A 26,776-nucleotide genomic window follows, 5' to 3' on the forward strand; every position below is an offset into this window, starting at 1 on the left:
TGGCCCTTTGGCTGCCAGTCCTTGACAGCTAAAAGAGCCAATTTTGGCTCATCAGGAAGTCAAAGAGATAAAAGTCAGAAGAGATAAAAGAAGGACACCTCCTGCCTCTCAGTAAGTTGCTGTTTCTTCAAGGCATGAGCACATTCACAACACAGCACCTGCTCCAAACTTCAAAGCAAGATCACCAACTTCACTTCCCCAGAAAGAGAAACCCCGGAGTGGGTCTTTGGACTCAACCCACAGCTGTGGAAGGGACAGCCTGAACACAGGCCTTACCTCAAGAGCATTTGCAAGGGCACACTGAGGCTTGGTGTTCCTGAACCATGACAAAAGTATTTATTTCAGGGCTCACTCTCACACAGAGCCCATGCTGGAGCTACATCCATAGGGATGCAGAGAGAGCCCTTTGCTATCAGCTCAGTGTTCTGCATGGAACTGATTGATTTTTCTTTTTTAACGCTCCCTTGTGGTCATTCTAGCCTGCTGGCACTAGGGTACAGCAGGTTTTTGGCCTCTAGATCTCAGGTTCACCCTCCAAATGTTTCTCTATCATCTAATTCCGTAACAGCTTCCCCATGCAATCAAAGTCATCCACACTGTCATTGCGCCAGCTTGATCTGGAGGAGAAGATAAACTGGGGGAGCCAAGTGAAAAGTGGAAGGGCTCAGAAAGTACTGGTATCAGGGAGAAGGGAGCAGCCCTGCACTGCTCTCCACCACTCTGCTGAAACCTCAGTGATTCCACTCATTAGATCAGCATCTGCTGCCATCCCAGCGCTGCCATCTGTGCACTCATTTCCCAAACCCACAATCCCAACTGGAGGTTAGTAGGTCATGGACATAATTCTCTGCTCCTCCTGGCATGAGAGGAGACTTGGTTCCAAGCTGCAGGAAGCACTGAGAGCCCCCCTGTTAACCCATCCTGACCCTTTAAGGCCTCTCCTGCCCCTGCCCCTTTCCGAGGGCAGAAGCAAGAAGTGACCGGCACACCGACCCCAGCTCTGCTGATGGGCAATTTACTGGTATAATAATAATTATAATAATTAATTATAATAATAATTATAATAATTAAAAAAGGACACCAGCTTCAAGAACAGCTAGACCAAGGATCAACATCTGAAATGGTCTCAACAGGAGAAGTTCAATGAGGTTCATAGTAGGCAACTGAAAACACAAAGAAGGGTTCAGAGACGAAAATGCAGGTGTTGGTTATACTGACAGTAAAAGATAAACCCCTGTTTACGTATTCAGAGAAATGCAGAGCTTTAGGAGCTTGTTCCCATACTGTCCAACAGATTTGCATGAAGTGTAATCCAAAAAGGGCAGCTTTGCAGTCCAACCATCACATCCCAAACTCAGCCCTTCTCAGCTGGAGAAACAGCTCTGGCTTCAAATCAAAATGTTTCTAAATGAGATTTTTTTTCCCCACATGGTAAATTCCTTGGACTTTTCTGTCCCTTAGCAGTTTCACGTGAACACAAGGAACAGAATTAGGCAAAGCATTAAGGTGGCTTAGGTAATTATAGTGGCACATGCTATCATCAGTTCAAGACACAAGATTAACACAGCAAGCTCCAGTTAAAGCAGGTCTTCCCCAGACTAGGAAAGGAACCAGCCTCTTTTTTGCTCTATCTAAAACACAAACAGCCTACCCTGACAAAGTAGGAATGAAGACCCCATAAAATCTTCCCAAAGGCATCTCTGCTGGTACTGAAACACAGAAGAAGTTTCAAGCTGAAGCTGAAGAACCACTTTCAATCCACCAAGTAGACAGTTACACACCCTGTGGCTTAAAATACCGTGTGAAGGTTATACTGAATTATTTTCTTCTACATCTGCATAACTAATTGTGTCCCCTTGGGCCAAGGGAGATTTCTAAGAGAATTGCCTGGTCAGGAAAAAAGCAGCAAAGACCATTCTCAATTAAGGAAGGCTTAGTCAGAGATCTAAGAAAACATGCAGTTAATTGAGGCAGAAGTGACCAATAAATTAAAATACTGGGCCACTTAGACCTACCCCAAAACCAAAGGATTTTGAGCCTGAACTTGCTTTGCAGGATATTTTCTCTGTTTAGCCCAGACCCAATTTGTCAAACAACTTTTGCTATTTTACCTCAAACTTTGCCACAATTAATTTAGTATTAACCAGCCGGGGTTTAGGAATTTAACTCCTCTCCCAAGAACCGGTAACGGCTATAGAAGAATCTTAACTTTGACTCATCCCAAAACTATTTCTATCAGTTCCTGAAATTCTAGAGAAAACTTTGAGGTGTGGCAGGAGGGTGGCAGCATTCGGGTGTGAGAGCCAAAAGGGCAGCAAGAAGTGTTTGTACTTCTTATTCACATTCATTTTTTCACTTCAGGGCTGTGGATCTTGATCACTTCAAGTTGACAACAACCTCAGCGGAATTGCTCAACAGCCCTGCTGTCTGCATTGGTGTCACTGCCATGGCAACTGCTGTGGTTGTTTTTAACGATGGGAAGAGTGGAAGAGTGGAGGCAAGTTTTAAAAGCTCCCTGAAGAGCAGGCACTGTGCCTTTAAATGCACTGCCCCCAGGAATAATCCTCACCAAAAGCCCATTATCATTTTATCATTTCTCCATTTCATACCCCTTCCTCCCGCAGGGGCTGCTCCTTTCAGACACATCCAGACATCTCTGAAGAATTCAGACCCGAACAATTTCATTCTGGTCTCTGCACAGGTGGAAAATTCTCTTCTCTACAGCCACAATATGCCATGCCCAAGGCTCCTGGGACAGTTTCACATGGCACATGACAGCAGACGCCCTTTCACTCCCCAGCACCACTCTGACATCATCACAGTCCAGGAACACTGAAATCCTAGGAATGCAGGACTCCTGCGAGATCCTCCAAGACACCTGAGGCACGCAGCAGCCTGGCTGCAGCTGAGGGGACCGACAAACACTGAGTGACACAAGCACTACTGGAAACACAGTGCACCAGGAACAAGTCAACCTGGAGCAGGAACTTCAGCCTACACTACTGATTTCTTTTGAGGAACCGTGCACAACAGCAAACACAGGCCTGGGCTGGTTTATGTGGCTGAACTGTCCCTTTCCAAGGACATCTGGTGGCACTTCAGAGCCTGGGGAAGGACAGGGAAAACAGAGAGTGTGGGGAACACTGCTGCATTAGGGTGAGATGCATTTTCACTGGCACGAGGCCCCTGACATAGCTGTCCCTCTGAAGACTTCCAAGAACAGCTCCCAGGAGTAGTTAAAGGGCAGCTGGTGGCAGGGGAAGTGCAGATGCCACCTCTGAGCACGTCCACACACAGGGGCTTCTGTGGCAGCATATGCTGCAGCATATGTCACAGCTGAGACAGCCACAATACACAGAGTGCCACCAGACAACTACAGAGCTTCAGCCCATACAGAGTAACACCACACCACTTGAGAAGGTTTCAAACATCGGCCCACCTTGTTTTTTAGCCCAACCTTCCATACCCCTCGTGGCTCATGCATCACCCCTGTGTGCCCTCTGTTCCCTGTGGTGATCGGTCGGTGCCCCTGGGCACTCCATGGCTCGTTACCTTCAACAAGGTTCACCTGCTGCTCACAGCTGTACCCAGTTAGGGATGAGGCTCGGCCACAGCTCCACTCCCCATGCCACAAACTGTGTGCCTACAGGCTTTCTACAGGTACCTGAGCCATGCCCAAATTTAATCAGTAAGTGCACATAACTCATCCAGGGACAAGTGATCCTGCTCCCCAAGAATAAATCACTGTACCTGAGGCACTCAGCATTTGTCTTAACAACCAGATTACTTGCTGTTTTGTGTTTGGGAGCCTCAGGACACACATAAGGTGGGAGGAAGTTCAGCTCTACCTTTTATGACGCCCACCAGAAATCTGGAATTTGCGAGCAAATAAAAAAATCCCAACCCGACCTCCTTTCCAAGCTGTCATGAGCAAGGAATGAAAGCTCCATGCTGTATGTTCTGCATTTACCTAAAGGAGATGGACATTCAGTGTAAGGGAAGTGCAAGGGGTTTTAAACAAACAGAAGTGCTTGTAAAAAGCCCTGATGTGATTGGCACATGCACAACTCAAAGTAAAAAAGAAAAAAACCTCACAAGTTTAGGCAAGAGCTGTTGCAAAAAGAGCATTTTTTAAAATTAGCTGTCCAAGTGAAAGCCTGTCTCTAGCCAAGAAGAGGAAAACGTTTGCCTAGGGTGATAGGTCACATCTAGACCCAACCTCATAGCAGCATGTCCCTTCATCCTGCCCAAATGCCCCAGTGGCAGGTGGGGGCTTTGCAGTGAGGCCACAGGAACAAAAAAAATGCCATCCTGACCCTCTCCCAGAAAAAGAGCTGGAGTAAGCAAGCGGTGAAGTCAGCGGGTTTAGCTGCTGCTGGAAGCACCCCTCCAACGCAAGCCTCTTCTCTGTCACTCCCACACCTCAGCAAGTCCTAACTGCCACCACTGACATCCTCATGGCTTCACACTGCCAGAGGGCAGAGTTAGATTAGATATCAGGGAGAAACTCTTGCTGTGAGGGTGGGGAGGCCCTGGCACAGGGTGCCCAGGGACATGCAGACACCCAACCCCTGGAAGTGGTTCAGGGCCAGGCTGGACAGGGCCTGGAGCAACCTGGCTAATGGAAGGTGTCCCTGCTCATGGCAGGGGCTGGCAGGAGGTGGGTTTGAGGTCCCTTCCAAGCCAAACCACTCGAGCCTGTGGCTGTCAGCCCCTGCCCACTGTGGCAGGAGGGTGGGCAGCCAGCCAGCAATCCCACCAGCGCCAGGATCAGCGTCTCTGCGCGTTACGCAAGCCCTCCTCGGCGGGGTGCGAATGGCAGCACCAGGATGCGTCAGCACCTCCTGAGCTGCCCTGCCCCAGCCTGCCTGCCCCAAGCACCTTCCCATGGCCTTTCCCATGGCCACAGCCAGCTGCTCCCTGCCAGCGCTCCGACGGGCCCAGCTACGCAGAGGGCAGTCTGCAAGGCAAGCAGTAATTAGCTCTGTGTTTAACTCACCTCTGCACTGGCACTGCGGTGGGCCCAAGCACGCTCCCTGCACTACTGAAGGGCAGAACAAAGCCTGTTTCAACTGACCCCAGCACCTGGGACCAGTCCAGAGCCTTGCAGTTCTCAAAGACCAAAACAGCACAATTCCCTTCTACCTACAGCAAAGTCTCCCTGACCACTTTCCCTACGTAAAATGCCAATACAAAAACAATTACGCTTTGGTCATCCTGCCTGGTTTTTGTCAACTACTGTCAGTGCTCTCACTGAGGTGAGCTGAGGCTAAAAGCTTTTCGAAAGTCCCATCCCATGTCCTGAAAAGTCAGGAAAGAAACTGGATGGCTGAAAAATCCAGTAACACGAACAGAAAGAGAACTCTTGGCACAGCCCTGACTGTGCTGCATCTGCTCTGCTGAGTAGGTTCATATTTCCATCCTGTAGCTCTCTCCTGCTATTTATAGCACCTGCCTTACTGAACTTTCAAGGTAGGCACCCAGATTGAGCATTCCTAAAGAGATGTCTAAATATCCTTGCTGAATTAATTTGATCATTTTATGAATGGACCCTTCCAGTCAGACTGGCACTCCTCACTGGAAATCACAGAATCACAGAATGGTTTGGGTTGGAAGGACCCTTAAAGATCTGCTCATTCCAACCCCGTGCCATGGGCAGGGACACCTTCTACCAACCCAAGTTGCTCCAAGCCCTGTCCAGTCAGGCCTTGAACACTTCCAGGGATGAGGTTTCCACCACTTCTTTGGGCAACCTATCAAATGGGACATTGTCCACAACAAACTCTTCCAGCAAAGCAGGCACTCCAAGCTGGGAAGCAGGACCAGGAATTTACCTGCTTCCAGTGCAAATCTGATCCATCCAGCCAAAACCTAACCTTCACCGGGAGAGATGCACTCCATGTGGAATGGCAGCACACACCTCAAACTGCACCTTAATGGAATGACTCCCTGCAAACAGGAGAAGTGCTCCTCCAAACCCACACCTGAGGGCTCAAGAGAGGATTTTTACTAAAACCCTTAAGAACTACTGCTGGTGGGTGCAAAAGGAATTCTCTGAGCCAACTGGAAACCTTTAAAAAGTTCTGATATACGGGTGCAAAAGGAATTCTCTGAGCCAACTGGAAACCTTTAAAAAGCTCTGATATATCATCCTACCCCTCTCTTTTTATATAGGTCCTCTTATCCCTGCTTTTAGGTATTCCAAAATTTAGATTCTGCAGTTATATTTATCAACATGGCAATATTCTGACACCTGACAAGAATCAGGCTTTACTCTCGTCAGGGCTGCAAACGCTGAGAGAATTCTATTCCTTGGCAGTAAGAATTTCTCAGACTCACAAGGGGTTTTAAAAAGTCAGTGAAGTATTGCAGCACCTGGGTTTGGGCCAGGGAGGTGAGCCAAAGTGACTTGGAGGGCAACCAGACAATGAGAAAAAAACCCCTTCTCAGATCAAGTGGAGATGCATTTCCTCATGGGAAAAATCTCTGCACACCAGTAGTACAGAATGAGGAAGAGGGAAATGGACTCAGAGAAACTTCATCTGCCTTCCTTGTTCCTCCCTTGTGTCATCCCTTGCAAGTAGCAGCAAACTACACCATCCTCTTTGTGCTGACACAAGCACCAGCTGACCCATGAGGCAGAGCCTAAGAAGCCTTTCCCCCTGACTGGCCCTAAATGGAAACCAAGGCCAGGGGGTTCAAGGAGGTGCTTTTAGACCAGAGGTGCTGGGATGTTTCACCTGGGAGAGGGATTTGTCATCGTCTGCAGTCCTGCCTGAGAAGCAGGGCGTGAATGCCAAAGTTCCCTGAGAGCAGAGACAGCCCCGCAGGCCTGGAATGTCCTGAAAGGGCTCTGCAGAGGGAACATTGCCTTCCTGCCTCCTCCTCAGTCTGTCAGAGTATCCCTGTCTGGATTTGTGAAGGAGGCATGGTTCCCAAGCAGTCATTTCCTTAGGATAAAACGTATCTGTACACGTTCCACCTGCCCAGCTCTCTCCAGATGGGAGAGCTGAAGGTTGAACTCTATAACCACCAGAGTTTGGCTTGTTTGGCTCAGCTGGACACAGGCTAAAAAGGGCTGACATTTCCAGACTGCACCAATTCCCAAACACAGAGGCACACTAGACTGGTTTGGAACTGGAACAAAACTTTTCTAGGGAGGATTAGCATTTCTGGACCTGTTTATCCTCTTGCTGGTATCAATGGACATGTTCCATCAGGTTTGGTTGCTGCGAGCAGCTTGACCCAGTGAGTCAAACCCAGACTTGGTCTAAGTCTAATTGCAGAGTTTCTATCCAAGAAGCTGAGAAATCACTTTTAGGTAAGATACTGAACCTTAGGCTTGTGGTCCTCAGGGACAGATCAAGAATTTCAGGTGATGCACCAAATCACAACTGGCGTAAGCTTTCTACTCAGAAAATCAAAGGTCTCGATATACAGGACAATCAAGTTGCTCCCTGAACTTCTACAAATTATTTTAACTACTACATTATTAAAGATTTTGTAAATCATGCTCTATATACTTGTCCTTGCATTAGAAGATAAACTAAATCACCAGTTATATACCCAAGCTGAACTGACAGTGTCGAATACTGGCCAAGGTGATAACTGCAAAATCAACAAAGAGAAGGAGCTCTTTGTATAAATTAAGGATTTCTTAAACTGAGATATGTTGGACCAAAACTCTCAGTGTTTGAGATTTCTTTGTGTCAGACCAGATTTTGCTTGTTTTAAACCACACAGCCCTCACACCTACTTCAGCTTCTGATATTCCACACTGTCTACTGACTACCTTAAATATATGTAGTACAGGTCATTTCAGCTTTCTACCAGTTCCATTCAAACTGCTGTGCAGTATTTCCCAGCTCTTAGTTTCTAAAATTCTTTTGAGAGTGAATTTGAGCCACCCACCCCTCGATCAATGCCTATTATGGGATGAAGATTAAAACCCCAGGGCTGTAACTGAGGTTTCTTGCCAGGATTGCCAGCACTGGACACCAGCCTAAGCTGGTACATGCTGCCTGGAGAGAAATGGGCTTCTGTCAGATACACTTGTGTGACACAGCTGGTGGGGAGAAGAGAAAGGCATCTCAGAAAGCAAAAGAAAGGGTGGGAAACACAAAATTCAGGTCAGCTCTGAAGACAAGAGTATCAGAAGAGGAAAAAGCCCAGGGATATGAGGTAACTTGTAATTCAAGACTGTAATCTGAACTACCCCTCTCCTTTACAGAGCTCCAAGCTACATGAGCCAGCTCGTAAAAAGATCTGGCCACCAGCATGAAACAGCAGGTCCCTGCAAGGACCTGGAAAAGTATCCAGATACCTGAGCTGGTGAACACAGAGAAAAGGGCCCAGGGATGGGGTATGAATTCTACTGCATGGGACACCTGGAATATTTATGCAATTGCCACTCCAAAAATCTGCAGTGCAAAGAGGTCAGGGTGGAAAAGCCCATGGGAAAACTGCAGATGGAAAGTGATGGGAAGACTGCATTTTCTTACTTGCAGGTGTAAGTGCAGATAAGAACATATTACTGCATAGAAACAGCAGAGGAGAAAAAACACCACAAATCCCTCCTCAAATGACACAGACACAATGGTGGGCAAAATGAAAGGCGGGACATGAAAGCCTGATGGAAGAAATGGGTTTTCAAACATAGGCACACTTAGCCCATGGAATATGATATCCCCCAGGATATGATACGTTGAGAAGCAAAAAAGGAATTTCTACAGGCCTGGTCACCTGCATGCTAAAGAACAGAGGCGTAAACTTAAAAATTAATTTTAAAACATTTGAGTTCTTGAAGTAATTATGTCTTTTGGTATAAAACCAACTCCTGGTCTCTGAGCATTGACAAAAAACCTTTTTTGGGACAACCAGGGAATAAGAGCTGGGAAAAGCAAATGGAGTCTGTGACTTGCCTTCCTTTCCAGGTGCTGTTCTCTGAAGATGGTAACAAGGCTAAAGACATGACAGATCTGTCTGCCCCATGTTACTGTCTCTATCTACAGCAACTACCCAGCAACATGAATTCAAAACGAGAAATGAATGTATTTCTTCAATCCAAGATGCAGTTGTATGCATCGCTCACACAGAAAAATTTTTTCCACTTACAAATGAAGCTCCAGCCATCTGGAATTAGCTTGAATATTCTGAGCTGTATCACATCCTGGGCTGCCCTGCTATACTTAACCCCATCAGCCTTCCCATCTCCCCTCTGCTCCGACCAAAGCAGCCATCTCCCAGATTTCAGAACAAGTTTGTGGCCAAACAAACAGCAAAGGGAAGGCAACCCTGTGACAGTCTCTGTACTGAGATGGCACCAGCTAAAGGTCACTGTCCTCTGCTTAACAATTCTGGTGGGAATAGAGGCACAGGGCATCTAAAACAGACCTCACCCGCCTGCCAGTATTTAGATATTCAATCCCTTAAGACACTCAAACATACAGCAAAGCTCCATTTGAGCCGTCTTTTTATTTTCAAAACCTAAAACTGGTGAATTACCAAAGGGAAAGAAGCTGTTAGCACTGCAAGTTAGTGACACAAGAGGCTGAAACCATGGGGTGCTGGAATTCCAGAGAGTGTGCACGTCCCAGAGCCAGGGCAGAAGCTGCAATAGATCTACTTAGGCACTACTCAGTCTTTGCCCTTGCTTGCTATCTCTTTACACACCGTATCAAATTGCTTTTCAAACATTCAGCCTGTTCCTGCCTGGCATCCCTCAAGGGCCGACTCAGGTGATACAGAGGGATGAAATGTCTGCTCTGGGCTGTGCCTTTTCCAAGCCACAGCAGCCGGCTAAGACCACTCCAACCCTGCAAGGTGAGACTGTTGTTTTCGTGGGTCAAGTTTTGTCCTCGGTGAGCAGATCCCTAGAGAACAGAACATTGTAAGGACTGACAACTGGAAGCAGTACTCACTGAGTGGCTTAAGGATGCTGCTGCTTGTCTCATCAGCATTTTCTACATCTGATTTGTCCGAGTAGTTCTCTGAGATTTTCTCCTTTTCCTTCTTTTCTTTGTGCCCAGCTCTTCTTCTGTGACGCCTCCTCCGCCTGTAGCTCTTCGGCACGTGGACCCCGATGTAAATCGTGTGGTGACCTGGGGAACACAAGCACACCAACATGAATTTCAGCACTGGGCTGTCTGGCCACCATGGGCCAGTACAGTTCATGCTGCATTTCTTTCAGTCCCAAAATGGTTTGGGTTGGAAGGGACCTTGAAGTGCATCTCATTCCAAAACACTGCCATGGGCAGGGACACCTTCCACTAGCCCAGGCTGCTCCAAGTCCCGTCCAACCTGGCCTTGGACACTGCCAGGGATGGAGCAGCGACAGCTTCTCTGGGCAATCTGTGCCAGGGCCTCAACACCCTCACAGGGAAGGATTTCTTCCACATGTCTAACCTGAACTTCCCCTCTTTCAGTCTGAACTCATTACTCTTTGTCCTATCCCTGTTTCACTCCAAATGAAGGCAAGTGAACTATCTCTCTTAGCTGGCCTAATGTTAATTAGTCCTGCTTTTCTTGTCTCCAGATGTGAGGTTGGAGCTCTGTAGCTACCATTTGGGGAAGTATTTTTATCCCATCATTTCTGAGAGCACGTGCCAGTGCAGACTCGGATAACTGTTGTCCTTGTGACTCATTTAAATACAAAAATAAACCCCACAGAAGGCCATCACACTCATTCTGTAACATCGAACAGAGTGCTTTTCAAACACATTCTACACTAATTTTTCCATTTGTTTTACCAAATACACTGGCTGAACTTAACAACTACCTCGTGCCAAGTGATTCAGTTTAATTGAAGAGCTTAGACCAACAAAATCTACATCACTTGACTCTGCAGTCCACTGTATAACAAGTGTCAAAGTGCCACTAGGTACCTTACACAGGTGCCACTACAGAGGTCCCATGCTCCAAGTACCATTAGGGTGTTGTTATAACACAGCAGAGGAGGAAGGACTACTCACACAAGCTCCTATCAACTCCTACTTTACACTTCCTAAACTAAAAATTAACAAGTAAGAGAAGAAGTGCCAAATTTCATATGTTGGCTGTAAATCCCAAGGATGCCCTTGCACTGAGACTGGGATTTGAAACTAAAGCACTTCAACTACATTTGCTAGTGGTGGTGCCTATTTGTGTCTGATAGAAATGTTTTCTTTTCAGGGCTTTCTGCACTTCTGCCAGCTCAGGGTGAATATCCTGCGCCTACAGAAAGCACTTACACATCGTCTTCTCTGCCCAGATCATTCAGACATCTCACTGTAAGCTATAAAAGCAGGTCTTACAAAAGTAACTCCTGAGAAATGAGAGCTGGATTCTGTACTTTGGACCAAGTTTGGTTTCCCTGTTTCCACCCCAGAGTGGCCGAATGAAGAGTTTCAGATGAACAGACTGAGTAAACAAATTCATCTGAATAAATGACCCACAAACTAAACATGTGTCTCTAATTCCTCTTTATGATAAATCCAGTCTTGGCAACTGAATGACTGAAAATTCGGGCACAAAATACTCCATTTCTGTGACTAACTGATTTGCCATTTGAAATTCCACACACTCCTGAGGCCACTGTGAGGCCTTCATTTTGCATGTTTCAACCTTTATTTTGCATGTTTGCTCATCTTGTTCCAGCTCCTGCCACGGGGCTACAGCAGTTTGCTCCACGCCCTATCCAACCTGGCCTTGGACACTTCCGGAGATGGACAGGGTTCAAACTCAGGCAGTGGAACAGTGACAGAACAGGGCCCTGTGTCTGCTGCCCCTTGTCAGAATGGCCATCTCCGAGGAATAGGATGACAGTGCAGAGGGAAAGGGCAGAGCCACAGAGACATCTGCAGCGAGACCTCCCAGACGGACACGTGAAGATCCAGTTCAGCTTTTGCGTGCCAAAGGAAACCCAGAAAGCTCCTCCAGCCACTGGACACATCAGCTTTAATGTGGCAGATGGCCTGAGCACCGCACAGGGACGGGGAAGGAGAGATCTTATCTGAGCACAAGCAGGAGCTGGAGGGTGGGGGTGACCCCAGACAGACAGGGCAGTGGTAGCCCTTCCCAAGGGATTCTCACACCCAAAACTCTATCCAAAAGCCTGATGCAAAAGGTATCCGTATTAAACAGCATTCCCCTTTGAATCACTTGAATTCTGTGGTCAGCTTGATAATAGAAACACATCATAGCGAGCCTGCAGTCTTAATACTTTAATATGCTGCCAACAGAACTGGACAATCTCTTTAATCTTTGGACCACGTGTGCACAGCACAGATTTTGGTAATATGAAACTCACTTGTATATACGCAGGCAAACATCTGCATTACTTTGCTGCTGTCCCCAAGTCTGAAGGCAGAGACTTATTTAATGTTCCTTGCTGTGCCCCCACCCCCCCGACTGTTCAGGGAAGCCAAGCAAGACAGTTTCCTTCTCCATGTACTTGAAGTGCTTGGCATCTGTTTATATTGTTCCAAACGCTGAGATAATCTCCTAGGCTCCCTTCCCAAAGCGCCTGGGAGGAAACAATTGACACATACTCTCAATGCTCTGGGCTCCTGGGACATTTCCGACTCACCGGGGGAAGCCAGCCTTTCCCATGAGAACCACTGCCTGAGAAACACAACGTGACACACAGGCACCGCAAGGGTCCCGCAGCTGGGGAGGACGGGAGGCACAGAGCTCAGCCCTAAAGTTCGGGTAACCCAAGCCTGCTCTCCTGCACACCCAGCACAGCTCCTCCTGGGGGCTGCTGCCACGGCCCTCCCCAGGACATCCATGACCCTCTGGGGGCGCCTCCTTACGCCAGTGTCTGTTGGACAACACTCAAACCCCACTCTGAACATGCAGAGCTGCAGGTCCTGGTGGCACCTGCTCTCTTCTCAGTGACAGTGGGGCTTCTTTGGACTTACACTGACTGTAGCTGAAGTCTTGGACTCCTGTGACCACAGAAAATGCTTACTGTGCCCCAAGCTCACAACAAAATCGTTTCATCTGATTATTAATAAAACAAAAAGCAGTCATCATCAGGGAGGTTCTCCTGGAAAAACACAGTTGAAACCACATCTTTTGCTTTACTAAGAGCAACTGAAGAAGAGTAGCTCATGATTCAGCACCCAGATTCGGAGTTGGGGCATAGGAGACTCCCTGAATCAGTTCCACTGATGAAAACCCACTTGTGTATCACCCAGCTGAGGTTCTGTGAAATGCAGCACTCCCTCCCTGCCTGCAGGAATATCTGCTCATCATCAAGGCTAGGCTGGACAGGGCTTGGAGCACCCCGGTCTAGTGCAAGGTGTCCCTGTCCATGGCAGAGGGGTGGAATAAGATATCCTCAAGGTCCCTTCCAACCACAACCATTCTGAGAGATCACTTTATTATGATCCTCTCCATTTTTAAGCACTAGCTCTGTTTTTAAAAAAGGGTACTAGGGAATGGTTTTTGCTTAGCCAAACCAAAACTCAGTCACTTGGAGACAGGAGCTGAAAGTTATGGGATCAAAGGATAAAGTCTGCCTGCTGCATCTAAGAAGGAATCCTTTCCACATGACTGGATTCTTGAGACTCAGAGCGTGGTAAGACCAGCCCATAAAGAATCTCACGCTGGCACCTTAGAAGAAAACAAGATCAAAATCTAATATTAAAAATGTAGAAAGGACTGAAAATAAGCTGAGCATTAGCAGTTTTCACCCAGCCCTTGTTTATCCCTTTAAAGACTCCTTTGCAAAGAACAGGGAGAGTCACATTAAACCTGATCAGACTGCAACAGGCCCAGGTGGTTACAGCTGGCCACAAAGCCAAAATCTTCCCCACCAGCTCTGGCCAGATATTTTGGGCCACCTGAAAAATGCGCTTTGCTCAGGATGCCCCAGCCATGTCACTTAGAGGCTTATGGCACAGGGTTAGAATGTGATTGACCTCGAAGGTCTCTTCCAACCCAAACCACTCTGTGATTCCATGAAAGGTGGGACCTTCTCAGCCCATTTTCCCAGCCCAGCCATCGGTCTTATTCCCAGGTGGAATGGAAAGCCTCAGGTAGCCCCACCATGTAACATATAGAGACCTGCTCTGCAGTCAAACCAGAGGGGCCATGTGCTTCGTCATCAGAAGATGGCACAGTTTTGTGCCCAAGGAGGTGTCAGCGCACAGCCAAGCCCACAGAGAGACAGCCAGGACATGGCCAGGATCACAGCCAGGTCAGTGTGCTTCAGAGTAGCTGCTTTTCCAACCTGGGGCTGGTGCAAAAGGTGCTTCTCATTTTGTGTGAGAATCAAAGAAAATTAACAACATAAAAAAAGCCCACGGCTCAGAAGGACAAATAAATCAGGGGGATGATCCATTTTAAAGGGGAGATACTAAAAGTAGCGCTAAAGAGGTCCCAAACTAAGCCCTGCTTAGTTTCAAATCAGCTCAAGAAATAAGAACAAAAGGTCGCGCCGTCACGTGCCGGGTGCCCTTAGCTCTACCTGGTTGTAGAGGGCTTCACAGGTGCTGGCAGCAGCAGAGGGGCAGGACCTGCACCCCAACCAGCTGCACCTTCCAGGCCACAAGCTGTTCTGCACTCCCAGGATGGGAGGCACAGCCAGCAGGACACCCCATGCCAGAGAACTGCTCAGATGAGCTGTGGCAGAAACAAGGAACACAAGGACCTCCCCCAGCACTGCGCAAGAGCCGTGTCCTATTCCCGTTCATGCACATGGACAGAGACACTGAGTCTCCAGGGAAAACCAAACCATCATCAGACCTCCAGACAGGCTGCCCAGACACAGTCCCCCCCAGGATCACCCACCAGTCCCCACAGGGTTTTGAAAACATGCTGGTATTCAAGTGACCGATTTTCCATGCAAGTAAAAATCCATCAGTCAGGGAAAAGGCAGAAGGATTCACCGAGCGCTTTGTGGAAATATGAACAAAACTCAATGCACTAGTTGGAGACAGATCAAACCTAAATCCCTTCTCCTATAAAGAACAGTAGTATGCAATTAACCAATTCTTCTGTGTTGTGGCAGTTTGCCAAGGAAAAGGGTCAGCACGAATCCATCAGGCGATGGGAACAACAACCAGAAGGCTGAGTAGCAGGTTCACAGACCTGTGATAAATGCCTCCTGATAAATGCCATCAGGAGATGAGCCTGCCATGAGGGAGAGACAGCAAAGGGCAAAACATAAAACAGAGGCTTCAGGAGACACAATCCTGAGCTACTATGCCAAAGAAAAAGGAAAGAAGACCTAACAAGATTAGACACATCAGGGATCTCTTCCAGTCTGCCAGCTCCAACAGAAGAACCCCAAATTCATGGCTTAGATTCAAGTGAGGATCGCCATCAGCAAGGAACATGCAGTTCCTCAACCACACAGGGAACTTGTGCAAAGATCATTTCATATATTTGCATTACTGCCCTTCACCTCTTAACAGGCAGTCCTCGACTGAAATGCCTATGAGGGCAGGGAATGAGCTGTACAGGGGAACACAGTGTGGAAATTGGAGACCTTTTTCTCTTTTTCTGTAACATCAGGCTTCTAGCACTTCAGTATCTTCAAAAAGGATCTAAAGCATTGCCATGTAACAAAGCTATAGTTAGACAGAAGGGAGCTCTACCTAGCCATTTGCCAATAGCTTGCACTCCTCTGTTCCAAACGGATGATCCATGACCCCGACTGGACCTGCCAGATTCCTAACAAGATTCAGAGGCCACTCCAGCAAAGCATGTGTAACAGGAGAGTTAGATCTGAGCAACAGGACGGCTCTAAAAGACAGAGCTCACATAAATTCAAGGAAAAAATATCTAAACAGGAAAAAAAAAAATGAAATATGGTCTTCCATTTTCTTCCTGAAGATCCTAGAAACCCTGCTTGTGCAGATGGAACCAAGTCAGCCAGGGGGGTGGCAGTGAACAAAGGGGTGGGCATTGTTCAGACAGAACAATGAACATGTGGTGGGGGTATTCTCCCTGAGCTTTCCATAAGCCACTGCGAGACTCTTACCCACAGCCCCGTAAGCTGCTTTTCTTTCTCTCTTCTTTGGAGCTGTGAGAGGTTATAAAGGCCACTGAACCTGTCCTGCTGTGATCTGATCTAATCTGGCCAGAACTGCTTGGCTTCAATGGAAAGAAGAAAGAAGAAAACTGGAAGAACAGAGGGCTCTGAGGAACAGGGCAGAGGAGGGGATCCGTGCCGGACTGTTGGATTTAGCTCTTGGGAAGCACAGTACCTTTGGATTGTCTGGCATCCTTTAAAATTATGTACCCTTGCAAAATGCTCCAAATGACCACTTAAGAGAAGTCATCTTGGCAGAAAATTTTTTCCTATTTCCATCTCATTAATTACCAAGACTGAATGAATTCAGTACCAAGCTGTACTTGACACACTCACGCTCACAGGTGCAGGCAGGACCCTGCTCCGAGAGAAGTAAGAGCTGTGGTATGATGACTAAGGCATCCCAAGCTGCCTCCATTCTCTGGGAAAAGCCTCAAACCAGCCCTCCGCAAGCAACCTTCGATTCCAAGGCTGCAGTTTGATTGAGACAGGTGTCTGACAGAGGGCCACACTGCAAACAGAACGGTGCCCACACAGAGGGGCCCCCACAGAGGCTCCCCACACCTCCCCAGCAGCACAGGCTTCCTTCAAGAAGTGCAGGAGTTCCCTGTGCCCCTTCTCAGTCCCTGTATCAGTCCGGTGTTCTGCTAGCAGAGTAGGAACATCACCAGAAGGAAAGGAGGGGACAGGGCTCCAGGAAGGCTAGGAGGATATCCAAACCAGCAAGCTACAGCCCTAGCACCAGTTTCCAGGTTAAGCCCAGCTTTGGCAGCTCTGGTATGAGAAACACAGGTAACAGAGGGAACAACACTTCTGTGTTACCTAGTCCCAGCTCAGGCAACATGACCAACACATTTTGGGTTACCTTTTCATTTTAAATCCAGGAAGGCTCACAAGCACATCTGAGACTCACATCTGACAAATGAGCAAAGGCTGTATCTGATTTTCAATCTCCATGCTGAACTGTTATATCCAGTGTTATTGTACCTTAAAAAAGAGCTGTTGGGCAGAGGAAGATGGGAGCAGACAAGACAAACAAGCCTAGACTTGAACCCTGACTGAAATGAGAGCAGTTGCTCCCATCCAAGGCTGCAAGGTGCCATGTGAGGGCCACCTTTCTAACTGGCATGGGCCCCAACAAAACTAGTTTCACTGCCAGGTCAGAGAACTGATGATAGCTTCCAATCAGTTGGACTTGATGATCTTAAAACTCTGTCCCAACTTCAAGGATTCTGTGATTCTAAAATGACTGGAGCTGGGAAAAAATGACTCACTATCAGAATGGTATGGAAACCTATTCCTTCACCTCGTGCTCAGCATATGAGCACAAAACTTATCACCACTGCAGAGCAACCACCACCTTTCCTTCACCATGGGCAGACCATGCCAGCTATTGACTCAGCTGCTCTCAGAACGTTTTCTCCACTTCTCAAGCCGGCACAGGCGGCTTATCGCTGCCTTACGTAAAGTCAGTTATCAGCTTCTGAACCTGGACTGCAGCTTTTCTCACTGAGCATGGAGTGGGTGGCCACCAAAAACCTCCTCAGCCCACCCAGCACCTTCAGAGCTAATGCTGATTGCTGACAGCAGAGCAAGGACAGCAACATGACCAGAACGAGATTCCATGCAGTGACCCGCTGGATGCTGCCACGAGTATGCACTCTCCCGAAAAATGCCACGGGGAATTAAAGCTGGAAAGAAAAGAATCTGAAGACCTGAAATCTTTCATCGGGGAGTTTCAAAGCTGGGAAGATCTAAACCACCTGTCTTCTTTTTACTTGACTGTGTGGAGCAGCCCTGGGTTCCAAACTCCAGCTGCCATGCCCAAGTTCATAGAATCACAGAATGGTCAGGGTCACAAGCGACCTTAAAGCTCATCCAGTTCCAGCCCCTGCCATGTACAGGGACACCTCCCACTATCCCAAGTTGCGCCAGGCCCCATCCAACCTGCCACTAGACACTTCCAGGGACGGGGCAGCCACAGTTTCTCTGGGCAGCCTGTGCCAGGGCCTCACCATCCTCACAGGGAAGTTGTGCCAGCTGCTGTTTGGAAAGAGAGCACAAAGGCACTGCTGGAGTCCTCCCGAGTTTGGCTTTTGCAGGAGCAAAGCCTAGCTCAGTTTTACTGAAGCAAAACACAGCCTGGTTTGCTTCGACATATAAATTAAAGGTACCAAAGAACATTAATGAGCACATTCTGTGATCAGATTTTACCTGATTAATTTTTTAATCCCATTTCTTTCAGAAGCAATTAATGACTTTGATATGAAACAGGTCATCTGGTTACTTCTGAAAAGGGAGGAGGGTCTGCCTACAGTCACGGATCAAAACCAGAGGGCAGGGATGAGAGGAGAAAAGGAAATCCAAGTATATGGGCAAATACAGCTCATTTCTCCCACCGTCGGCCTGCTGTTAATACAGGTAAAGATGTTCACAGTTAGCTCTGCCCTTTTAACCTCTCTCCTCATTGATCCAACCACCAAGGACTAATCTTGGGCTTATGGCATCACACAGCTTTCTACCAGCAAAGTGCAATGACACAACCCGGTCGAGAATAGAAAGCAAGGAGGAGGAAAGTGCTAAAATGGAACAAGTAGTTATGGAACATTGTTACAAAATCCCTGGGTTAGCCTCTCTGCAAAGCACAACAGTAAATGCCACAATGATAAAAGGACCCAGGAAAAGTTTCCCCTAACAGCATATTCTCCTGAATTCACTCCCACAGCGGGGCTTAGAGGTGCTATCAGAACCCTTAGTTTGCCCATCATTTGGAAGGCAGGACAGGTATGCTGCTCCCCATTCCTTAACACACGGACCTGGGGCGCTCCTCAGGCTTTGCAGTGGAGTCATCAGACTTCAACTCCAGCATCCTCCACCCCACCACAGAGCCAGGGTGGCAGCGAGCCCGGGGGAAGTTCCACTCAGAGAGCCAAGAATACCTTATCTCGCAGGATAAGGTGGAGCTTTACTTTTCCCCTCTTGCAAAATCGGTTATTAAGTAATCTGTTTATGTCACACATACCAGCACTCCTCACAGGGGCATTACAGCAGCACAGCGTTACCTTCAAGGAAAGGAACACGCAGTGCTCCAAATGAATGGGAAGGGTCCTCTCACACAGCTCAGGGCAGTGCCTCTTCCTGATTTCCCCCAGGAAAGCCAACTGGTACTTGCTTTCCTGCATGCTCTGCCCTAGACCTGGGCAAATCCCCTGGCTCGCCAGGTCACGTTTCTGGGCACTTCCAGCCAAGCAACTCCTCCTAACTAACACACACGGAATCCACCATCGAGCCCTCTCGTGGATCCAGGCAGCGGGGAGGAGCTGGAGTGGAGTAATTTCCAAATGTCAACAGCTGATATCACAGCAACACATTCCAGTGTAGGACCAGGGTGAGGTGCCACCTGAGGGAGGGACTAAACAATCCCTGGAAGCAGGCCCAAGGGACATACTTCTGTCAGGTATGTACAGTTTCTGTTAACGCTACATTTACTCAGCCAGGGCACAAGGGACAACTGTCCCACCCTGAAAATGTCTCAATGCCTTCCCGACCAGAAATGCCCTTGTTTACCCCTCCTTAAAAAGCCAAGTCCTTCCCTCTCCCCCGCACCACTATGTAATCAAATTGGTGGGTGATGTGGTTGGAGTTGCTATCTCCATCCCACAGACATAACCTGTGGGCATCACTGACAAGGTCAGCCACGTTCCTCTCTTCTCCCAAAGAACACACCAAAGAGGGATGCTCAAAGCGACACCTTCAAAATTCTGTCTTTGCCTCTCTGAACTCAAAGCAACTTACAAAGCAGCAAAAGCAGCTTGGTTCCAAGGCATATTATAATGATCTGCTGGAGGGTCTTTCCACTCTCTCCTGCTAATTCCTGCTGCCCTATCTCCTGATAAAGGTTACAACTCCCCCTCATAGAAGGGAAAGAAACAGTTTCCACTCACTTTCAGCCAAATTAAGTCTCTGGACAGACACTTGCCTCCTTTAAAACACCCCACTGTAAGTGCAGGAATCTATCAGGGATTTAAAAGCATCTGCACCAAGTGCCAGCCAAAGGTCTGCAGCCTGACATCTTAGCCCTTCCGCTGGATCTCACACTGACAGAAGGCAGGGTTAGATTAGATACTTAGATTAGACGAAATTCTTCCCTGTGAGGGTGGGGAGGCCCTGGCACGGAGTGCCCAGAAAAGCTGTGGCTGCCCCATTCCTGGAACTGTTGGACAGGCCTTGGAGCAAGGAGTGGAAGGTGTCCCTGCCCATGGCAGGGAGCTGGATTTGGAGAGCAGTTCCAACCACAGCCACTCTGTGAGCGTGCAGTTGATCCCACACATGCAGACCATGAGTGCACCTGGGGTGCACATTGGATACACACATTACACACATCTCCACATGTGGAGAGACAGATGCAGCCAAGGACACACAGAGAACTGCAGAAATATTGAGGCTGGAAACATGGAGACAAATAAGATCACTCCAAAGTGCCAAAGCCTTTAATGCCTAGAGGCAGTGCTGCAGTGCCCCAGATTGCCAGGAACGCCAAGAATTCCAGGCTGTCCCACCCTGCACAGAGCAGAGCGGCTGAGCAGCGGCTCCCTGGCTGACCCACCCATGCACCATACGTGCCCTGTGACACTGACAGATGCCTCGGCCTTGGATCCTTGGGAGATTTAGCCAGGCTGCTCCCAGGAGCCTGGCAGGAATCGCAGGCTGCCTTCAGCACCCCTGAGGGAATGAGCTGGCTGCACAGCCCCGGGGCTCTGCGGAAGCTCAGCCCAGCACTCCAGCTCCAGAGGCCTGTCGAGTACAATTAGAAGCGCTTGTTTCACCTCCGCTCCTCATTCCCCCTGTGAGACGAGCTGCAACCGCTCTGCTAGCCCAGCAGAACCAAAGGAGGATATCCACATCGGAACAAAGGATATGAACACACCACAGCCACAAACACTGCCTCAGGCAGTAACCACATCCCCTGCAGACAGTCAGAAGGGCCCTCCTGCGCTCATCACCAACCACCACTTGTATTACACTCCTGGAGCATCACACCCTTGCACCTCAAAACAGCACATAGCACATTTAAGACAGTAACATATAAAAAAATGTCCTCTCTCTCTCTCTCTCTCCCTCCTCAAATGTTTCTGCTGTGCCAAAGTGTCAATTATTCCACAAGCAAAGGCTAATACAAACCTGACCCTGCAGACAGCAAACAGCCTCATTAAACCCAATACGATGATTTATAGTGGCTGAGCACAGATTACTTCATTCCAGACAGGAAGAAAACACAGGCTTTTTGGTGCAAAGGACTGGCTTGGTTTGCTGGAAGTGTTCTAACTCCTCTTTTTAGAGACTATTTCCTCTCCTACTGCTGGATCCTTTCCTGTCCATTACTGGTGAAAATGACATGGCTGTAACTCTACACCTTTCAGCACGTCTTCAATTGAAAAGCCACAGGCATTTGTTTGCAAATAAAGAAGTTAGAATAAAATTATATCCTGAAGTCAGGAGGGGAAGGATAGCTCTGCAAGGTGAAATCTTCTCTCTTCTAGGTAAAGTCCTACCCTATTCTACTCTCCTCCTTTTCCCCTACTAGTTTATCAAGCCCACAGACAATCAATCCTCCGAAAATGAGAAAAAGAGAATCTGCTGCCATTAACTCACTCCTATCAGGCTTCATCATTTTCCAGGAACAAACTTGAAGTAAACTCCTTTAAATTCCTTTACCTTTGGGATTTCACAACATTTTTAGTTAGAGAGAAAACAAAAACACTTCCAAGGGAGGCTACTCTTTCCCTATAAAATGAGGAAACTCTTTTCTCTGTTAAAACATTCTCCTTCAAGGGAAAACCCTTCTCTTTATGCCTCCCGAGCACAAAGGATAACCCAGGCAAATGTTCGCTTCCTGCCTTAAGTCCACCCTGACACTTGGGACAAATTCTGCTGGTTTTCCCACTTGGCTTCTCTGCCTGTCTCCACATTTCCATGACTGCAGCACTGATAGGCAAGCACTCAAAACTCTATTGCAGAGGAAAGCAAAGCAAACAGCTCTGGTGCTTCCCAGTCATTATGCAAGGCACAGCAAAGAGGACTTTGGGGGAAGTGGAAATGTGTGCCAGCAGCGCGCAGCAACGTTCGCTCCCCAACTGAAACTGATGATTTCTCTAAAAAATCACTTCCACCCCAACCAAGCCTACCTGTGTTTCAGTCAATTTTAGGAAGAAATACTGGGCCAACCAAAGGCACCCTGGTTTCTCTGCCCTCCGGCTGTACCCATCCGACAAACACCAAAGCAATGGCACCCTTCCTCCCCAGCAATCCAAGTCGCTTACCTTCCACTTCTTCTTCATCACATACATGTTTAAGGAAGGAAGCCCCTCTATCCAGGACTGCCTCGTCCTCCATCCTATAGTAATAGAAAAGAAAAAAGGAATGCTCAGACTTCTCCTGGAGTGAGCTGTTTGAACCAGCCCAAGTCCTGGGCAGGTTAACTTGCAAGCTGTTGTTCATGTTCCTGTGGGCACTCCAGTCCTCCTTCCAGTGCCTGCTGTTCCTTCATAGAGCTCCTTTCACATGGCGTTCGCTTTAAGCTGGCCTCACGTAGCTCCGATTCTGACCTTGAGAGGACATCAGTGGTGACAGGTGTGAACAAGGTAATCCCAGCTACAAGTCTTTGGGGGCTTTCCTGTTTCTTGTGGCTGCCTTTTTCCCCCCCCTCCTCTTTTCTCCAAAAGGTACAGCCACACGGGCAGGCTGGGGACTGTCTGTGCAAGAGCCGAGAGTTGGTGGGACGGCAGTTTGCCTCTGATGCCGCCCCAGCAGCGCAGGGAGGGGAGCGGGCACACCCCACAGGGCTCCAAGCACAGCCCCTAATAGCAGCACAGCACACTTGTCTGCTGGGAGCCCGGCTTTGGGTCACATGTTGGCCTTACAGAAATCTGACATATGAGGATTATCCCGAGACCGAGCTACAGTAAGTCAGATCATCACAGCAGTCATTTATGTGTGTCACCCATTCATTCATCCATTTGGGGAAGGGTTTTAGTGGTTGCCCTCCTTCCCCTCCCCTTTTCTCTCCACCTCTGATCTGCCTCTGTGGACAGCAGAGACTCCTAATTCCACGCTTCTGCCATCGCCGTGCTACCGCAGAGCCGCCCACAACTCCTGCTGCTGCGGTTCCCCCACAGAATCGGACCCTGCCTGCATTCCGAGGGTACATCTGCAAATCCACTCTTGACAAGCAAATGCAAAAATAATAAAATAATAATAAACAAAATTGGAACTGTGTTAAATAATCTCCTTAGAGGCTAAGTACACATTGGCTGCTCACTACTGGGCAGTCACCATGGGAGCTTTCTATCCTAATACAGCTGAGACCAAGCTGGTCACTTGTTTTCATAGCAAAAATCAAGCATAAAACAACACCTTTCCCTTATATTCCCTCAGGGGAATAGGGACAAACTCGGTTCAGAGACAAGGCCTTCAAAACTTCTTCCCATCCATATTCCATTCAAGATCCTTCTGAGAGCAGTAGCAGCAAACACTTGCAGATTATTTTAATGGAATATTCAAATTCAGGAGGGTATAAATACTGACCAGATGAATACCAAGAGTCCAGAATGCCTTAGGGTGTCTACCTTGCATGCCAATGCCTGGCTACCTAACTAGAAAATAAAAAATAAGACTCAGCCACAAAAGGAAGTACCAGAGTCCCAGTTCACAAAAGCAGTACCTCAGTAGCCACTCTCCCACCTCTGCCAAGTTTTCCTCCACAGCTTTAGCCAGCTCCTCCTTCACACAGGCAGTTTCTGCCTGAACTCCAGGAGCCAGAGGATTTGAAGCAGAAATTTCCCTGAGCTAGGAAAGGTGCCATTCCCCAAGCAGCTGCTGCTGGGTGCAGAGGAGTGGGACGTGCTCCTTGCCAGCACAGCACAACAAGCCAGCGCTCAGGCACACACCAGCCTCCCCTGAAAGCTTCAGCTCTTCATTCAATTATTTAAGGCTATTTACACATCTTTTCTAATGCAACAGAAAGGAACATATCCCATGAATACCCTTGCCTGTTTGCAGTGATTGTGAAGGCACAACCCCATATATTTTTTATTATTTTTTCCTGCAAAGCAGCACAGTAGCTCCTTGCTATAAACTCAACTGGAAACATCTGGAACAGATGGGACTGGATTTCCAGACCAAACACAAACTACAGGAGTAGTTTATTCCTCTGTAAAGTCTATACTTGTCCTGGCATTCAGCTCCCTTCCCTGGGCACCCACACATGTGCAGGTGAGTAACACACCTGTGTGTCCCACAGCTCTGCCTAAACACTATGTCCTAAAGCCATCGGCTCCAGCCTAGGCAGCATCAGCCCAGGCATGGGGAAACTGAGAAGCAGCAGCGTGGTAGAGCAGAGAACAGCAAAGGAAGGGAGCAACTTCCACTGCCTGCAAGGAATACAGTGCTGAGAATTCACCAGTTGCCATCTCCCTGCGTGAATGTCTGCTCATCTTCCCCATGACAGCAGAGCATCCTCCCAAGCATCACCACAGCAGTGGGAATGGCCCCCACCTTCCCAGGAACATCACCTTGCCAGCCTGGAATGGTTTATCACATTTAACAGCCATGCTTCTTTAGCTCCAGAAGGCTGCAAGGCTGTTCAGCAAGGCTGATGCTTTCCCTGAAACATGTATCCGAAGGAGCTAGGGGGTTTAAAGGGCCAGGAATAGAGCTTGGGCCACCTTGGCACAGCGCCCCAGCTCTAATCCACAGGAGTTTAGTGATTAGACTCCAAGCACCACCTCCCTTGACTTGGTCTTTTCTGCCCTTCTCAGATTATCACAGGATTTCTGTGGGCCAAAATCTAGCACGAAAACATCCTTTACCAATTTGCACGGGGAAACTACTTCAGCCTCCTGGAATTTTTCAAATACCGTGAAATGGGAGTTGCAGAAATTAAAAAGAAAAAAAAATAGTGATGTGGAACAAGAAGAAAATCTTCCCTTGAGTCTTCAGGGGAAGACTGGCGGACTCGTGTTGGTAAAGCACTACAGCAAGGCCACTATCCCACGGAAGACACACATGGACCGGAAGGAAGAAAGCATGTAAAAATTTTTAGGGCCTCTGAAGAGAAAAGCGCCTTCGATTAAGCCTGGTTTACCAACTCCTTGTTCGAAGGTAAAGGGGTTTTCAGGCATTTTTTGTCTAGATCCACATCCTCGTGACTGCTGCTGCAACATTTTGGAAACAAACCTAAAAAAAAAAATTAAAAAATATTGGGCTTCTATTTTCAGGGTCTGACAGAATACTCTCCAGTGAAAAAACACGAACTGCTTGAGTAACTGGCCTCTCTGGGCCGATGATTAGATCAGTGCCAAACATTTTTAGAAATGATGTTATGTGTCAATAGCATTTGAACAAGAGTCACACACGGCCAGCAGAGCAACTCTGCTCTGCCTGCAAAGCACCAGCAGATACAGCTCACAGAAATATTCTGCCCAGCTACTCAGCAAGAACGAGACCAATTTAGTCCTAGCAGGGATCCCGGACTTGCTAATGGCTGCGCTCATCTGCCAGCATCTGTTCTGCTCATCACATCATCAATTCTTCCTGCGGGTCTCTGGCTGCAGCACCAAACACTCGCACTGCATCTTGCAGGCAGCGCAAAGCGGCGAGTAACCTCGGAGTTAGCGTTCCCGGCGCTACTCCAGGCAGCGGCCGGCCGCCAGCTCCCCCGGGAGATGGAGTGCTGCCACCGCCCGGCTGCTCCGCTCCAGAGCTGCCAAACTTGGAAGACCGAGGGCAGGAGAGAGGGAAAGTGGTGTTTGGCGTAAATAAAAAGGACTGATGTGGCAACACGAGATGTTGCGCGGAGTCACAACTCGCCGGAGTGAATAAATGCCTAACAGAGCTGGGGAGCCACAGGGGAGAGTTACTGCTCGCTGATAAGCTTTTACGATTCTGCCCGTTTCCAACGGCTTTTGCAATCAGGAAGAAACCCCAGCAAACTCTGAACCGCACGAGGAAAAAGAAACGGAGCCAGTTCCGTAACTGGAGCAGCGTAACACAGAGCCGTGAGAAAGTCACATTACAGAGCAGCCAGCGAGCTGGGGCGTGGCGTGGGTCAAGGGCTGAGGGAGGAGGGAGAGCCGCAGGTCCCCGAGCAGCAGCGCGGGCTCCCGGCCGATCACTGGGAGCTGCCAGCCCACAGGGAGCCGGCCCAGCCGCGCCGCACGGCACCCGCTGCGCCACAGCTCCGGCAGGCAGGTGTGGGAAGCTCTCCACTCTCCCGGGAAAGGCGAGGGAAGAAAGATCTTTCTGAGCGTGCAGAGCCAACCACCCTGTCTGCTTCACAGAGCACAGCACCTGTCCAGACTGTTTTCCTCCGAAAACTACTGTGATCAAAGTGGAGTGGGAAGGCACGGACGGGGGTGCTGCTGGAGAAAAGACAAACCCAAGCTTACGGTGCACAGGGCATCGCGGGCTAAGCCGTTTGGAGGTCCCAAATCCCACAAGGTTTAGCCCCGGGATCTACCACAAACTGCTCCCCCACACCACATACCCCCAAACACAAAAGGAGAGACCTGTTCTGGTAGGAAACATCCACACACTGCTCCCCACAGGTTTAACCAACGCTATTTGTGACAACCAGCGTCATCCAACCCTCAACTACAAATGGATCAACACAGATGGATCAGCCAGACCTGAAGGCTCCCACAGACAGGACCTGGACCTGAGCAGAGAGAAGAGCCACCAAAGGCTTCCCTGGCAGTA

At 48.5% G+C, this 26,776-nt stretch overlaps 1 protein-coding gene across 6 annotated transcripts in view; it reads right to left on the minus strand.

The window, feature by feature from the left end:
• SLC4A4 (solute carrier family 4 member 4) overlaps positions 1 to 26,776 on the minus strand; it is a 112,521-nt gene that overhangs the window by 71,665 nt on the left and 14,080 nt on the right. For 4 of the 6 annotated variants that reach the window (XM_084204632.1, XM_084204630.1, XM_084204631.1 and 1 more), the window contains exons 2-3: positions 22,342 to 22,415; positions 9,921 to 10,100 (exon numbers count right to left, since the gene is read on the minus strand). In XM_084204632.1, coding sequence (XP_084060758.1) covers positions 9,921 to 10,100; positions 22,342 to 22,414 — 253 coding nt within the window. In that variant the 5' untranslated portion in view covers position 22,415. Of the gene's footprint in view, positions 1 to 1,651; positions 1,685 to 9,920; positions 10,101 to 22,341; positions 22,416 to 26,776 lie in introns of those variants that run through there. The other 2 variants (XM_084204634.1, XM_084204633.1) reach the window with 2 other exon arrangements.

This window comes from Fringilla coelebs (genome assembly GCF_963513975.1).
Source record: "Fringilla coelebs genome assembly, chromosome: 4".
Taxonomy (NCBI): Eukaryota; Metazoa; Chordata; class Aves; order Passeriformes; family Fringillidae; genus Fringilla; species Fringilla coelebs.